General features: G+C 42.8%; 1 protein-coding gene across 3 annotated transcripts in view; it reads right to left on the bottom strand.

Annotated features, from left to right (window-relative positions):
• LOC117536485 (tenascin) overlaps positions 1-17,572 on the bottom strand; it is an 84,198-nt gene that overhangs the window by 24,436 nt on the left and 42,190 nt on the right. For 2 of the 3 annotated variants that reach the window (XM_034201386.1, XM_034201387.1), the window contains 3 exons: positions 6,807-6,960; positions 5,704-5,973; positions 1,515-4,661 (listed from right to left, as the gene is read on the bottom strand). In XM_034201386.1, coding sequence (XP_034057277.1) covers positions 1,515-4,661; positions 5,704-5,973; positions 6,807-6,960 — 3,571 coding nt within the window. The remainder of the gene's footprint in view (positions 1-1,514; positions 4,662-5,703; positions 5,974-6,806; positions 6,961-17,572) is intronic. The other variant, XM_034201388.1, reaches the window with a different exon arrangement.

Here is a 17,572-nt window from a genome sequence, read left to right as displayed (position 1 = left end):
AACTGTTATGGTGTTACTGTTCAACTCTCATTTGATGTCAACTCAGTTTAAAAAACACCTTTTGTTCTCAGTGTACTGCCATTTTTGTGTTTTTTGCCAACAATTCTTTAACTGATTTGTTGTACACTATGGGTGAGTTACAAAAAAGTAGAGTCGGTCTGAAAGTCTTCATATCATTTACTTTACCACACTGTCAAAATGTCATGTTAGAAAAAAAGTAAAAAACCTTTCAAATTAAAAAAAGATATATTTAAAAAGAAAAAGCAGCAAATATACACATTTCTAAAGCTTTTGCATGAAATGTTAAGTCAAAGATAACTGAATTTAGTAGTTTACAATTCATCTTTTCTCAAAAAAATTGAATATTTCAGCTTTACTTATTTTATATCTTATTTTCAATATGTTTCTAATTGTTAAGTATGCTCACTATCACTTAAGTAAAAATTACAATATTTTGCTCTGAACTGTAGTGGAGTAGTGGAACCGGAAGCACATCCTAAAGTAAAGTACCTAAAACTTGTAGTACAGGTTTTGTATTGCATTCCAGAACTGAGTATATTAAGGTTTTGTGAAGTTTAGACAAGCTAAAAACAGGGTCAAGTTAGCTTCTTGCTTTGATTTCTTGTAATGTAGAAGTACAACTAGTAAATTGCTTGATATTTGCATACAATCTGATCAATGTTTGGATGGAAACTAAATGTAGGATTAATTTATTTTCAGCTAAAATGTTACTAGAGATCCAGTTATAGAACCTGATCATTCCCAAGTGAGCTAAAATGAACAAATGTTTTGTAAGCTGACATTGTGACACACTGTGTCAATGCATATCTGAGGTTTGACATCAAAAGATTGAGTGTTTGTTTATGGAGTGTTGATTATTATAATGTATGCCTGCGAACTCATGAATATTTCATATATTTATGAAGCGGATGAATGTGTGCACAAACACAACATTAACACTGAACACACACAAAAACAGGTAACATGAAGACCAAACCAGTGAATATAAAGCAATATTTCACCCCCAAAACGATCATTTGGATATCAATTACTCATCGTGATACCTCTTCTTGCATTCGTTTTTACTTACATTTGTTAAGAGTTTTGGATTATTGTTAACAGTGGAGGCACGAACACAGGATAAATAATTGATATGCAAATAACCATATACAGGGGGGAAAATTCCTTTAGGAACAAATACGTGCCATGAAACCGTACAACCCAAGCTTACAGTTTTCAAGAGCACCACAGGAAATGAGCTCTTGAAATCAACATGGAGGAAGCACAACATTTCCAGTCATACTTAACACAAGGGACAATGAGTTGACAAATACATTTTTGTTTGAATCAGCCCAAGATGTTTGGCGCAGTAAAGATTTAGGATGGGTGAGCGAAGAGTCTTGAGTTTTAAGGTGAAGAAAAGAGTTTTCTGCAGAGGACTTCAACATTGACGGTAATGTTGTATTATTGTGCAGTAATAAACAAAGTTGCTCTACTCTCACAATAGCTTGTACCTGTGCTGATGACAAGCTTGTGCAGTCTGGACAGAAGGCCGGGACCCTTTCCAAGCAAGGTCACTGTGTACTCGGTCTGAGGAGGCAGATCCTCAAACTGAAAGAAGCGAGATGAACCAGGAAGAACTTTTTTGAAGGAGGTGATACTTCCTGTAACAGGCTTGGATCCTGTGCTGCTTCTGTTCTGTGGATCTAGTGTAGAATCACTTTCAGGCACTCTATTTCCATCTTTACTTCTTCCATTTTCTGATTCTGATATATTAGTTTGTTCATACTTTGCTTCTTCCTCTTTATTGTCAAACTCTTTCTCCGAGTCGTCTTCCGAATCCTTGTTAGTGCTCTTCGGCTTTGGCGCTTCATCCTTACCAACATCTTTACTTGTCACAACAAAGTTGTTGTACTTCTCTTCTGGGGAGTCCCATATGAGCGAAAATCCACTTGAAGTCTGGTTCGTCACTCCCACATAGTCCAGAGGTTCCCTCACAACTCCAGAAGAAGAACCATCTGATTCCATCGATTGTCTAGGATCAACACTTCGTGTCTGGTCAGGTTGACTGTTGAACAACATTTTCCCAGAATTATTTATTTTGTCCTTTTTCCTTATTCTTCCACTGTTGTAGTGTGTTATCGGGGTGTGATGCTGTGCTATCATTCTCCTTGTTGGTGGCTGTCCCTTTGGCAGTGCGCCTGGTTCTGGGGCTCCATGTCGTGAATCAGAGGAAGTTTGTGTGATTGTTGGTTTTCCTCCACTTGTATCGTTAATATTTATGCCAGTATTGACTCTCTCTTTATTTGCACCAGTGTCAGAATTTGAATCTGGGGGGCTTGTTTCTTCTTCCCTAAATATGGTTGTTTGGATTGGAGCATTTTCACCCCCTTTTAATTTCTTGATCTGTGTTCTGACGGTTGTGTCATGGCCATCAATGTGTGTGCCTTGATTTGACCCTTCAGTATCTTTTTCTCCTAATGGTCTAATTTGACCTCCAACAGTTACGCGTCCATTTATCTTCCTGTTTGGGAAAGGCTTAGACATGGAACCTCTATGTGGATTTTGGAGTGGTCTCAGGTTTGTGCGGTTTATGTTTTGGAAACGTCCACCATTCAGTTGTGGCTGACGTAAGTGACCAATTTTGGTGGGTTGGCGATGGGAGGAAGGCAGTCCGCTTCTTCTGAGGGTCTGATTGAACTCATGGGAAATAATTGTCAGACCTTTTTGTTCAATGTCCTCTTCAACTGGCCCTGTACCTTCAGCTGGATATGATGCTTTGGAAACAAGAGGTGATGGAGTGGCTTGGAATCTAGTGGAGGACACCTGCTCTCTCCTGGTTTCTGGTGCAGGCTTTAAAGGTCGAGAGGAGGGAGGCAGCCGCCTCGAATTTGGACGAGTCCGGTTCTGTAGAGATCCAAAGTTTGGACGTCGCATGTATCCCCCCTTTGGAGGAATACGGCGAAGTGGGATTTGTTCTCTTTCTGTTGGCACCTTTTTCTGGTTTTGTTCGTCTCCATAGGATGCATGTGTATTTGATCCATTTTTGTCTCCACTGGTATCTCTCACTGGTGCAGTTTCCTCAAATGAGGACGGTTCCCCTGAAGGAGATGAAGAGGGTGACGATGATATTTCACTTGTTGATTCATGTCTGGTTTCTGTCTCTCTCCTAGGTATGAGGTTCAAATGAGGAAGGGAACGGGGAGGAATTCTCATAATTGGGCGGGTTTTGTTCTGTAGCAATCCAAACTTTGGGTGTCGGCGACGTACGACACCTTTTCCTGAAGGTGATGGTTTTCTGTCTTCAGGGGATGTAACGTCAGCAACAATTCTTCTGTAATCAACATCTCGTTCTTTGCTTCCAACTGAACCTGTATCTGAGCTGGAAAGGGAGGACGATGAAGGAGGAAGCGATAATGATGGTTGTGATGGAGATGGTAAAGGTAAGGAAGAGGGTGAAGATGAGATTAACAATGTTAGTGATGATGATGATGGTGCTGCTGTTGAGGAAGATGGAGCTAAAGAGGATCGGGATGATGGTGATGATGGAAATGATGACGGTGCAGCTGACGACTGATCTAATGATGATGATGATGAAGATCGTGATAATGATTTAGAGGTCAAAGAATGTAACAATTGTGATGCATTTGACGATGATTGTGAGTTTGATGAATGTGATGATGACAACAATGGCTTCAGTCCACTTATAATCTGCTTCCTCACTGATTCTGCATTAGCAGAGAGGTCTGGTGATTTGGACAGGTGAACAGAAAACGTTGTGATATTCAAACTATCAAAAGTATCAGTCAGAAGTTTATTTAAAGGATCTTGTGAATAAGCAATGTTTGTCTCTGCAGACTTTCTGTCTGTTTCAAAGGAACTTTGATCTGAAACCGCTGTCTTTCCTTCCAGCATTGTTCCATCCTCTCTAAACTGGCTGCCTTTGCCCCGATGGGGTAATCTAATGTGTGTCACCTTAACTTTGTTCTGACATTTCTTCTCTTGGCTTTGAACAATCCCAGTTGGCTCTGGAGACACTAACGCAGTGTCAGTTCCTTTGCCAGCCATGCCAACATCTGGTTGCTCTTTGGAGCCGACGGCAGCAGTTGGTTCCTCGGAGCTACTTTGTCTGTTTGTATGTGAATTACTCCCAGACATCATAGCTGGATACTTGTCATCCTTCCTCTCAGTGCTTGATGCCTCTACACTCAGCTCTGCCTCTGTCCTTTCTCCTATAGTGGAGACATCTGGTTTAGGTTTTGTGGGTACTATTGGTGCTTTCATCTTCCGACCAACAAGTTTTTTTTTCAAAGGATCCTTTCTCCATCCAGGCACAAATCTGGTTGTGTTGAAACGGAAAGGGCCTGAGACATTTGGCCTTCTGTACAATAATGGTCTGGTGCCATTTATTGCCTTCTTCCTGTTGAGCAGAGGTTTAGTTCTTGCAGTCACAGAGGTTGTATGGTCGCTGTTAGGCCCGTCAAAAGCTCTGTCTATTAAAGAGTCAGCCTCACTTCCATCCTCTCTGCTCTTCTGTTGGTCAAAGGCTTTAACCTCAGGCAAAGGGTTGACCTCATGGTGACCGTCTCCAACATCTTGTCCAGGTGCTTGTGTAACTCGCATGGTCAAAGCTGCCATGGAAACCCTTGGTAATGTCTTCCCTAAAGATGTAAAGGGAGTTAGCATCTGGATTCAGTGTTAGGGACATCATATGCTGCTGTTCTTAATATTCCAGAAGTCTAATAAAGGAAGAAAAGTAGTTTTAATATGCATTACGATGATTTTATGGAAATCCTATTGCAAGTCATTTGTCAGTTATTATGCAAACATTTCAGGGCAGTGTGATCCATGTAGAACCTGCAAGGAAAACATTGAAATATGAATAATGTTAAGCTTGGACAGATGTATTCGACATGGTGCCTGTGCCACTGTAGAGAGGGAAATATCCTGGAAGAAATCAGAAAAAAAGGAGCATTTTACAGATAGTGTTCTTCTGAAACTCATTATCTTAGCGGGTGGAGAGTTGAGGCTGCACCTTGCTTCATTAACTTTTACTGTCGCTCCTCCACAGTGTGTTTTCAATGATATGTTATGTTGAATAACGAGGTGTCTGGACACATAAAGTTTAAATAAGCTGAACCAAGTCTGTTTTCACCTGTTTACATCTGGAAGAGAAACAGTTGACTTGCTCACAATGAGTTCAAGCAAGGTCGAAGTACACAGGAAAGTAGCCGGTTTTGGGGATCTTAAAAAGACATCAAGACCAAGTTTAACACTTTAAATATATGTCTGGTGTTTTTTGGCATTATTCATATTTTTCATCACATAAGAAAGCCAAAAAAAGAACATTAAACTTTAAACTTCCTGTATGTGGCTTTAGCCCTTTAGTTCCTCACGCTAATCTTTAAAAACACAAATATAGATTTTCAAAACGGCGCAATAGTTTTCTAGAAGTGCTGTTTACCATGGCTTTTCTTAAAACAATAAGAGAAAGTGTGCATTACTTTTTTGGCTATATCCAACAGTGTTATAATCCACTTTTGTTTCCCTAGTGATTACAAGGTTTCAGCGATCTGAAATATGTTATCCTTGGAGTATTAAAATAAACCTCTTTCTGGAAAGAGGACCTAATCTTATAGTCAAAGCTGTCTTAAATCAAACTTTAAACCAAAGCGTTCAGATCTATTTTTTTTTGGTACTCACCCGGGGTGACCTGAGTGGTTGCTGGTTTGCTCCGACTCGTGCCCTTCTCAGCTTCGAGTATGATGTCATACAAACGCCCCGCCTCCAGCTGCTCAATGTGGGCGGAGTCTTGACCAGGTGGGATGGTCAACTCTTCACTCCTTCCTTCTCCATCGCTGGGCGTGACGGTCAAACGGTACCTGTCAATCTCACCCTGCGAATGCTCCCATTGGACCACTGCAGTAGTGGAGGTTGTTTTGACGACTCTGAGATTAGTAGGACCGGAGATGACTGAAGATGAAGACAAATAAGAATAGAAAGACACATCTTGAGCCTCATTTCATCATATTACCTTTAAGTGAATCCATATAGAAAAGCAGGCACACACACCTGTGCACTATTTAATTTACCCAGCAGACTTGGATCAGAACATTTCCTGCTCTTAACTTTCCTAAACTAACACTAACACCTCTTGAGCTGCCACAGATGACACCTTTCCCAGGAAGGGCAGTGAGAGGGAAATGTTTAAACTCTCTCTGCCAGTTTGGCAATATGAGCCACTCATGAGACCAATCTTTTTGTAAGAATCTCTTTTTGTTTTTCTTTACCAGAAACGTTACTAAACTGTCTGGTTTTACATTTTAAAGCATCACTGTCAACTGCAATACATTCGACTTGCAGTTCCAGCATCTGCCATATTTGATGAATGTAAAATCACAACACATAATGAAACCAATTTGTTTTGTATTGATGCTAAGCCTTCATCTTGCACTGCTTATCAATATCATTTATTTAGAATAATGTCTTCTAATTTCCTTGAGATATGAAGAAGAGTATCTGCAACTGCTCTTTAAGTCATGCTACACTGCTTTAATGCTCACAATTATTTATGCAGATCAGCCAATTAAGTAAAATGACAGGATCATTTCAAGACATTATTCAATGGACTACAAGATAATGATTTTTATCAAAAAGTGTACAAACAACGTATTGCTTATTGATATGTGCAAACAGGAATTCCATTCTAAGCCCTGTTATTTGGATATCCACAGCTTTGCCATCCCTGTGTTGAAAAGTAATGGGATTTTGATATAATAAAGGACGAATAAGTGTAGAAAGCTCACGGGTCATGAACTGCGCCGTCCTTTCGGCCCCCCTCCTGCCCTCCATCTCTCCGCTTATGCTGACGGTGTACTCCTGACCGGCTGCCAGGCCCGTCTGGGTGAAGGAGGTCAGGCTGCCCCCCACCTGCACACTGATCTGCTGCTCACTCTCCTTCTGTAAGACAAAAGAAACAAAACACATGACAGTCGGTTTAAATCTGCATGGATCATCCTTTGAGGTCCACTGACTACTGGTAAGACTGATATGTGGTGGTCCAGCACAAAACAAAGCAGGATCAAATACTCGTCATTCTTTTATTCTTTCATCGAATCAGGGCAGGGATGCCTGTACAAGGCTCTGACCTCTGATGTCAGGAGCAGACATGGAGGTGACAGAGCAGATATCTGTGCTAACGTTGCTAACTCTGCCGACAGAGCTCAGATTCAATAGCTAAACGCAACCATAGATCCGGATGGATATTAGCATTAACCCACACATGAGCACAGTGCAGAGGGGTGGCAATAAACTAGCCAGTTTGGCTACCAAAATAAAACAGAGAGAAGCTTGGATTACACCACACACAGTGTCAGATACTCTACTCTTTTTTTAAATAGCAAATGGATGATCGCAGCAATATAACTGTTCTTTATGTCACATATAGAACCTTATATATATATCTCCTCAGGGATTCTGAGAGTAGGTCACATCGTTAGCATAGCAAATGATCGAGTTTTAACAGTGAATCTGAGTTTTTAAGTCCTCCGCAAGTGTTAAGTGAACAATTTCTTGTTTCCTCTGTCACTGATGGCTGGTAATTAAATCTTGGAGCAATCTCAGGCAGGGAAACACATCCTCAGTAATAACAATACAAAATCATGATGTTCTCATCTTCGTTAAGGTGCTGGAAGAGTGGAAACACTGTGCTGACCGCAGGGCGTCATGTGTGTGTGGATAGCCGTTTTGATGTGTTTTTACTTGCGTGAGTTTCCAAAATCTGAATTCACTGGAGCAGATCTGAAACAATCCTGAGGGAAACAAACTTGAAAGTGTTCTTACTGTTGCTTATCGTATTTGATTGAATGTTGACATTATTCAGTGACTGCTGCACCCTGATTGGACCATGAAGCCAATATAAGATCTGATTTTCTAAAAATAAACCGTTGAAATGCAGCAGAAAGATGTTCTGTGTTTTGATTTACAGTTAAGAGACTCCTCTGTACAACATGGAAAGAAAATGCAAAGGATTGTTCAAATAAATGAAAGTAAATGAATTAATTTAAGGATCTATTTTTATTTTTTATTACAGAATGATGGCCAGTACACTGCAAAAACGGCCTTTCCAAAAACAAGCAAAACAATCTGCCAATGGGGGGAGCCACATTTGCTTGGCTAGAATTCTTAAAACTAGAATTAAAATCTAGCTACTGAAAGACCGTAATGGTCCTTGAAACTAGACAAAAAAATGTAAGCACATTTTGATTATTACAAGCAATGATTCCTGCATTATTTAAGAAAAAATAAATTCAAATGTAGTGTTTTGGTTGAGTTGACTAAGAATGTATTTCTTAAATTAAGTTTAAAAATCAGCAAATAAAGCTTACAATAACAATTACATTCTTGAATTGGCATAATATATTACATTAAATGACATGTCACTTGTTAGACGCTTTTATCCAAAGCGACTTCCATACTCAATACTGTGGGCAATCCCCACAGGAGCAATTTGGGGTGAAGTGTCTCAGGGACACAACGACATGCTGACTGCAGTGGGGTTTGAACCAACGCCCTACTCCACTGCGCCACATACCTCTATATAATTGCATTTGTCTTCAATTAAGACAGCAGAAACATTCTTATATTAGACTTTTTTTTATTCAAACATGAACACATTTAACAACATTGCGTGGTCATTTTAAACTGTTTTCAATTTTGATCAATGAGTGCCGTGCAATACTTCTACTTGTATTTTTGGTATGTGTGTGTTGTACCACACCGCAGTTGTCTCAATGGCAATGTGAGAAGTGAATAGACAGCTCTCGACAATGAATACATATATATGAAATGTAAAATTGGTGTCATTTCATCAGATTCTTAAATTGAGAAGTTGCTTGATGGTTTATTTCTTAAAATAAGAAAAAATAAATCTGTTTCATGCAAACCAATGCTGTAACTTGTTAATGGTCTAGCTCAATATAAGACAGCATTTTTTTTTTTATAAGAAAAAGTAAGATGTATTTTCTCAAAGTAAGAATACTTCCATCCATCCATCTTCTCCCGCTTATCCGTGGTCGGGTCGCGGGGGTAGCAGTTCCAGCAGAGAGCCACAAACTTTCTTTTCCCTGGCGACATCAACCAGCTCTGACTGGGGGATCCCAAGGTGCTCCCAGGCCAGCGAAGAGATATAATCCCTCCACCTGGTCCTAGGTCTACCCCTTGGTCTCTTCCCAGCTGGACGTGCCTGGAACACCTCCCTAGGGAGGCGCCCAGGTGGCATCCTAACTAGGTGCCCGAACCACCTCAACTGGCTCCTTTCGGCGCGAAGGAGGAGCGGCTCAACTCCGAGTCCCTCCCTGATGACCGAACTTCTCACCTTATCCCTAAGGGAGACATCAGCCACCCTGCGGAGAAAACCCATCTCGGCCGCTTGTATCCGCGATCTCGTTCTTTCGGTCATGACCCATCCTTCATGACCATAGGTGAGGGTAGGAACGAAAATGGCCCGGTAGACAGAGAGCTTTGCCTTCTGGCTCAGCTCCCTTTTCGTCACAACGGTGCGGTAAAGCGACTGCAGTACCGCTCCCGCTGCTCCGATTCTCCGGCCCATCTCACGCTCCATTGTTCCCTCACTCGAGAACAAGACCCTGAGATACTTGAACTCCTTCACTTGGGGTAAGGACTCATTCCCTACTTGGAGTGGACAGTCCATCGGTTTCCTGCTGAGAACCATGGCCTCAGATTTGGAGGTGCTGATCCTCATCCCAGCCGCTTCACACTCGGTTGCGAACCGATCCAGTGAGTGCTGAAGGTCGCAGACCGATGAAGCCATTAGAACCACATCATCTGCAAAAAGCAGTGGTGCAATCCTTAGTCCACCGAACTGCAGACCCCCTCCCCCATGACTACGCCTCGAAATCCGATCCATGTATATTACAAACAGGATTGGTGACAAAGCGCAGCCCTGGCGGAGGCCAACCCTCACCGGAAATGGGTCCGACTTACTGCCGAGGACCCGGACACAGCTCTCGCTTTGGGAGTACAGAGATTGGATGGCCCTGAGTAGAGACCCCCTCACCCCATACTCCCGCAGCACCTCCCACAGTAACTCCCTGGGAACTCGGTCATACGCCTTCTCCAAGTCTACAAAACACATGTAGACCGGATAAGCGTACTCCCAGGCCCCCTCCAGGATCCTTGCGAGAGTAAAAAGCTGATCCGTCGTTCCACGACCAGGACGGAATCCGCATTGTTCCTCCTCAATCTGAGGTTCGACAATCGGCCTGACCCTCCTTTCGAGTACCTTAGAGTAAAGTTTCCCGGGGAGGCTGAGTAGTGTGATGCCTCTGTAATTGGCACACACCCTCTGATCCCCCTTTTTAAAAAGGGGAACCACCACCCCGGTCTGCCACTCCTTCGGTACTGTTTCCGACTTCCACGCAACGTTGATGAGACGTGTCAACCATGACAGTCCCTCAACACCCAGAGCCTTCAGCATTTCCGGGCGGATCTCATCCACCCCCGGGGCTTTGCCACTGTGGAGTTGTTTGACGACCTCAGTGACCTCCCCCCGGGAGATTGGTGTTGATCCCCCGTCATACTCCAGCTCTGCCTCTAACATAGAGGGCGGAGTTGTCGGGTTCAGGAGTTCCTCAAAGTGTTCCTTCCAACGCCCTAACACTCCATCAGTTGAGGTCAACAACGTCCCATCCTTACTGTAACCAGCTTGGATGGTTCCCTGCTTCCCCCTCCTGAGGTGTCGGACAGTTTTCCAGAACAACTTTGGTGCCGCCCGAAAGTCCTTCTCCATGTCTTCTCCGAACTTCTCCCACACCCGCTGCTTTGCCTCGGCCACGGATGAGGCTGCTGCCCTTTGGGCCTGTCGGTACCTTGCAACTGCCTCGGGAGTCCCCCGGGATAACAAATCCCTGAAGGCCTCCTTCTTCAGTCGGACGGCTTCCCTGACCACCGGTGTCCACCAGGAGGTTCAAGGGTTACCGCCCCTTGAGGCACCTAGGACCTTGAGACCACAGCTCCCCGCCGCGGCTTCGGCAATAGAGGCTTTGAACACCGACCACTCTGGTTCAATGTCCCCAACCTCCACAGGAATGCCCGAAAAGCTCCGCCGGAGGTGTGAGTTGAAGGCCTCCTGAACTTGGGCCTCCTCCAGACGTTCCCAGTTCACCCAAACTACACGTTAGGGCTTACCAGGTCTATCCAGAGGCTTCCCCCGCCACTCGACCCAACTCACCACTTTTCTTAAGCAAAACATTCTTAACAAGATAATTTGACTTTTTAGACGAAAACAAGTTTTTTTTCTTTCTTAAAATTCATTTTTTGCAGTGTAGCAGCTGACTCCAGCTATTTCATTGAGCTTGTTTGTAGAATGTTTTTTTTACTTGTCGTTACACTTTCTTCGTGCAGATTACAACAAAAATATCCATGTAATGAATTGACTTTTCGAAGAATTGGTTGATTGACTTCTATTTCGCTTAGAGCAGGGCTAGCAGTTTTGTCCTGTTAAATAAGTATTTTTCAAAAATGCCAAGGGGAGATTATTATGCAAATATATATTATTATTATTCAAAGACTTTCAAACATATTAGTTCTTAAAAATCTGATTAGAAAACTAAATACATGAAAGAGACATTTTAAATAATGCTTGCCAGTCTGTCATTACAGACTCTATCGTGACTGTGTTCGGTGTTTTCATTTATTTCCAATTTGTCATTCCCGTTCATGCTGCACAACGTTCTTTTTATTATTCCCTTTATTTGTTTGAACACCGGAAACTTCCCATCATTTAAAAGCTTACTCACCAGTTTCTAAACTGTGAGGACGGCGCTGGTGTTTTTTAATGAATGGATACCGTGTTGTACAGTAAACGCACCACAGCTGGTTGCTATGGAGCCTCAGAGGTCGTGCCGGATCAGCTTTCATCCCTGTCCATATGAATGAATGAAGGTGACATCATAAAAACTGAAAGTCCAATACATTATTGATACGCTTTAAAACAAGTCCGGTCTCTGTGGTGCTTCTGAGGGGCGTTCAGGGACCACAGGTCATTCTGGACACAATGAGGTCTAACTGGAGTAGCATAGAGCAGTGTATTTCAAAGTGGGGGCCCCGACCCTCCGGGGGGCCGCCAGGGGGCGCCAGGGGGTTCACGCAAAGTTTGAGGGAAACGGGATTTTTTTTTTTTTTTAAGTTTTTTTTTTTGTTGATGTTATTAATAACTGTATATCTATCAATCTATGTGTCCTTTGATGCCAATCTTTTAATATTTTTTGTTTTTGAATCACACAACCGCCCTTCAAGCCAATCAGAATTGAGCTGCCGCTACTGAGAGTGAAACTGAGTATCTGCTCAGCTTTTGGAGCAAGTGAGAGCTAGTGAATATTTCGCTCTGCAGCTGGATGAGAGCACGGATGTAGCAAATGTCACAGAATTGATTGCATACATCAGATTTATATCAGAAGACAACTTTGTTGAGGAAATATTATTTTGCAAAGCACTGGAAGGTAGGACCACACGAAGAGACATTTTCCAAGTTTTAGATGAGTACATCATCTCTAATGGACTTGACTGGTCTCGTTGTGTGGGTGTGTGTTCAGATGGGGCAGCGGCTATGACAGGCAAAGAAAGCGGAGTGACAGCTTTGATAAAGCAGAAGGCCCCAAATGTAGTGGCAACGCACTGCATTCTCCATCGCGAGGCACTTGTACACATCATTTAAAAAGGGTTAGACTAAAAAATTGCAACAGGGGGGTCCCCGCCAGAGGATAATGCTATATGGGTCCTTGGCATGGCAAAGTTTGGGAACCCCTGGCATAGAGGATAGAAGCTTAAAGAGGCCCTATTATGCTTTTTGGAGTTGTCCCTCTCCTGTAGTGTGTTCTATAGGTTTTAGTGCATGTAAATGGCTGTAAAGGCTAAAATCCATGTGTTCCGGCCATGGTTTCAGACAGAGGGTGAAAAGAGGTGCTGTACCCCTTTAATTATTGATGATTGACCGAGTTATATTTATGTTGTAGTTACTTTCTTTATTAAATTACAGTACCCACTGTTCCTTTTGCTTTTATTGTCTAACAGTTGTAAATAAATATAATAAAAAGATCATTGTACTATAATCCTGACATTTTACTTAAATAATTCAAAGTAGTTGTTAAATGATATAGTTAGATGATTAGAATAACAGAATAAAGAAAAGATGAATGATTTGTCGACCAACATGATTCAGCATATTTGGATAGTGATAAATGATCGTTTAAAGCAAAATGCTCTCCATCTTTTTTGTTTAATATGATCACAAACTAAATGAATCTGAATTATAAACAAACCAGTCATTTTAAGATGCCAACATTGGCTCTGGAAACCTCTGTTGGAAACATTTCTAAACATTTTAAGTGCAAACGATTAAGGCATTATCCTCAAAAATAAACAATAAATAATAATTGTTTGCAGCTCCTGAAATACTGAGCCTGTGACTGGTGTACGTCTGCAGATTGAGAAGTGAACATCTATTTTTAGGAATCATCTGGACTGAAAACAACGATTATTAGTCTGATTAAACGTGATTCATAAACCACTTGAACATAAAACATGATTTCCAACATGCAGCATGTTGAAAATAAAGACTAATCCGTGTTGTTGTTGTTGTGACATTCTGCTGTTTATCTGCTCGTCTGGTATACATCCTTGCCCACTCCCCAATCTCTCTGTGTCACAGCTGTGGGCCACTGCTGATGTCATCCCCCTGGCAGTCGCCATGTTTTTGACAGTGTTTACAGGTTTCCGTAGCAACAAGCATCCCACATCTGCATATTTTCCTCTACGCCTCCCAGCGCTCCTTTCATTCACTGACTGCTCTTCTGCTTTCATTCTGATCACTTTCAACCGTCTGACTTTCATCTGTCTCTCCTCTTTGTTCTCTTGTCTTCTGTCCTCGTCCAGCCAGTCGGGAAACAAGTTCATTAACTTCACAGAGAGCTCCCAGTTTCACAGTTTCTTTAGCTTCTCTTTTCTTTACCCAACTTTACGGGACTTTTCTTTGACTTTCCCTTACCTTTTACTATCGATACTCTATTGATATTGATCTTTCTGCTGTTGGTATGTCAATATGACTACTTTTAATTCATGTGCAATGCCCGAGTACAATTTACAATGTATTCAGTTACAGCACTATTATTTCCTTTGTCACTTCCTTCTCGGCTCCCCCCCCCCCCCTGGAATGCAGTGTGGATTATCCCCCCTCTCTACGGGTTTGTTAAGGACATCATTTTTGTATTCCCTGTTGCAGAGCTCTTCAGGAATCTCTCCATCACCTCCCACCTCCATCCAATTGTTGGAGCTCCTGCCCCCCCCCCCTCCCTGTGAGCCCAGTGTGCTCTGATTGGTCGGGACGTTGCGAGGCTGCTGCTGCGAGGAGCGGACAGGTTTCCGGGTCGGCGATACAACGAGACACAGCGAAACTCATCCTGAGCACACACAAACACTCACAGCCGAAGTAAAAACAATAAGTGTAGCTTGATATTGAGAAAGAAAAAGGTTTCTAACGCTGTGAGCATGGGTCTGCGGAGAGCATTTCTCTTTTTTATTACGAGCGTTCAGGCAGCTCTATGCAAGTCAATGGGACTCCCTGTTAGTTAGCCAAGGGATCCTGGTGTGTGAGGTGCTCCGCGGATTGGTCCATTTGGGCCAATCCGGTCATTTGTTGTTGATTTGGGTGTTCACACGTCACAGAACCCAGGAAGCAAACAATGGAAAAAGAGAAATGTCCAACGAGGCGTTCTGGGGCAGCATAGACAGGTATTATCTGTGTTAGTGTTTTACTCGCTACAGGGTGTACTTTGAGGGTTTGTGACTCTGCAGACCGTTTACATGCATACAAACCTTCATAACACACAAGGGGACTGGTAATAACCAGAAAAGAATGTCATGGGCCCTTTAACATTAAGTAACATTAGGTAAGCCAAAATGTTAAACAGTAAGAGTAGTAGTCATATTTCGTGAACCCTTTGAAGAGTACTGTCGCACCGATGTGATCATTCTATAATACACCGTTTAAGCCCGGATGCCCCCGGGGGAGACATGCTAACGCTACATTAGCATCGGTGATCTTTTCTACTTCATGCTATCTGCACAAATGGTTGACATTAAACATTAAAAAGACCAGGCAGTTCAGAGAGAATCAAAGGAAGGCAGGCAGGCAGCTTTGCATGACATTCTTCTGGACGTGTTTCATTGTGGTGATAGTGAGGGTAGTCAATCGTTTAGTTGACAAGACAGTAGTGACGGCCATCTTGGTGACGTGTGTTGTTGTGCGAGACCAGAGATGTAGTTCATTCAGCGTTTCACACAAAAAAAGTCTTACTTCACAGTTTTACGGCAAAACGTTTTTTTTTGTTACTTGCAAAAATTATCTTTTAAATTGTAATTCGTGGCACAATTCAAACGGGATTGAAAGATAACTTTTCTCTCCCCATTGACTTCAATACATACTTTTTCCGAAATAAGGTCCCATAGAGGTCCACTGGAAGGGGAGGGACTTCGCCACTCTATATGATAGCTACCAGTGTATGACAGCTTCCGGTTTTGGGCATTCTGGCTACGCATCACTCTCATTCACCAATGGGTAATGTTTAGATGGATTTTAGGAACTTCCGCTCGATTCTATTGGCTCTAACGCAGGGATCACCAACTACATTTGTCCAAGGGCCAAAATGTATCCAATAGACACAATCGCGGGCCAGTGATTTTGATATAGTCCACAATGCTAGTGGAGCACGCTCAGGTACTGCAGCGGACCTTTAATTTATTATCTGAAATGATGTAATAACTTGTAAAACTTGTTCCAGTCACTTGCCCCATGCATTCAGCAGCAGCAGGCCATTCACTTTGATTTGATAGTTATGAAATGTCATAATTTCGACAATAAAGAAATGCTACATAAACGTTATCTTGCACATTTTATCCAACCATCTCCATTTCTAACTTTCAATATATTTTAAAAGAGATCTCTCTCTCTCACTGCGTGCGGGGGCGGGGCCTCAGACAAGCTGCACCTCTCTCTCGCTCACAGACATGCTGCAGCGCTGTGCAGTGTGCACACAGTTCAGCCGGTAATGAATATTACATTTTGTGAGGAAACTTTTCCACCAATAATTCCAATAAGTATTCCAAAATGTATTCAATTCAGGTTTACGAAAGTAACTGTAATCAGATTACTCGTTTGTGAAATGTAACGCCAGCTGAATACAGTTAGCCTACTTGATTTTTATATTCTGCGTAACGCCGTTACATGTATTCCGTTACAACCAGTCTATGGTTACAACCCAACCCTGCTTCTCGGCTACTGTCCCGCAGCTCCTGCCTCTGTTGGACTCCGTCGCACTGCTGCGGAGCACACAAAGCAGACTCTTCACAACGAAGGGTCACTTCTTCTTGAAGGCAGGGAAGGTTTCGCAGTACGCAGTCTACTGTCCCGCAGCTGCTGCCTCTCTGTTGGACTCCGGTACTGCACCTTACTCACGACGTTGTAAAAAATAAAAATGGGTGGGAGGCGAACGCAGTAACCACTCAGCCAACGCCACAGTCACCCCCGTCGTGCGGGCCGGATGAGAATATCTGGCGGGCCGGATGTGGCCCGCGGGCCGCCAGTTGGTGGTCACTGCGAGTCTAACGGTTAAAAAGAGATGTCAATCATCAAAATCGACCGAGGGGGGCCAGAGATATGACAAATCCACCCAAATGACCCCAGAAGTGTTTCCTTTTGCTAAATCTCTCTAAAAAGGTTAAATGTCACTTGTTTTGCATCAATCTTGATACAGGGTACTTATTATATGCTATAGTTTGGATTCCTAAAGCTTTTAGTCAACTAACCCATCACTCAAGGCCGCAGTGCTGGAATTGGGCCGGTACTCACCGGTACGCAGTACCGGCACTTCTGGTTCTGACCCATGGAGTACCGGCACTTCTTGCTCAGTACCGGCATGCTGGCGGTACTCCGGTACTCATGCACCGTGCCAGTACTCAACACTCTCCCGCCGTTCTTATTATACATCCATATATATATATACAGCCGCCCGGTACTCAGTAGATGCGTCATGAGGTGCCGAACAGACATTCTCATCGCTCTAACCGCTGGAGTTTCACAGCGGCTGTCAGCTGTTTACTCCTGTCATTCAAACAGAACGTGCTGGAGAGGGGGCGGGGCTTATCTTCTCCATGTAAATACTGTGGTGGAAACGACTATGTCAAAATTAACCTATTTGACCGTGATTTAATAGTAATACACGTTTCAAAATAATAATAATAATAATAATGCCGAAGTAACAACATACTGAAAACTGTTAGTAAAACCATGTTTTAATGCTTTACAATTTACATGCCTAGATGCACGTGTGTTGTGTTTATGCAGTGCAACTCCCACCCAGTGGGTGGCTATGTAGAGTGATAGAACAGAGCAGGCACGCCCCCGAGAGAAGGAAAGCAAGTCACGTCACAAATTAGCATTTCTAAAATGTTAGCGTGGATTAATAAAAGTGCAAAAAGACAGCGGTTGTCGCCGGAA

The sequence above is a fragment of the Gymnodraco acuticeps genome, unplaced genomic scaffold, assembly GCF_902827175.1.
Source record: "Gymnodraco acuticeps unplaced genomic scaffold, fGymAcu1.1, whole genome shotgun sequence".
Lineage (NCBI taxonomy): Eukaryota > Metazoa > Chordata > Actinopteri > Perciformes > Bathydraconidae > Gymnodraco > Gymnodraco acuticeps.
This window is presented reverse-complemented; position numbering and strand designations above follow the sequence as displayed.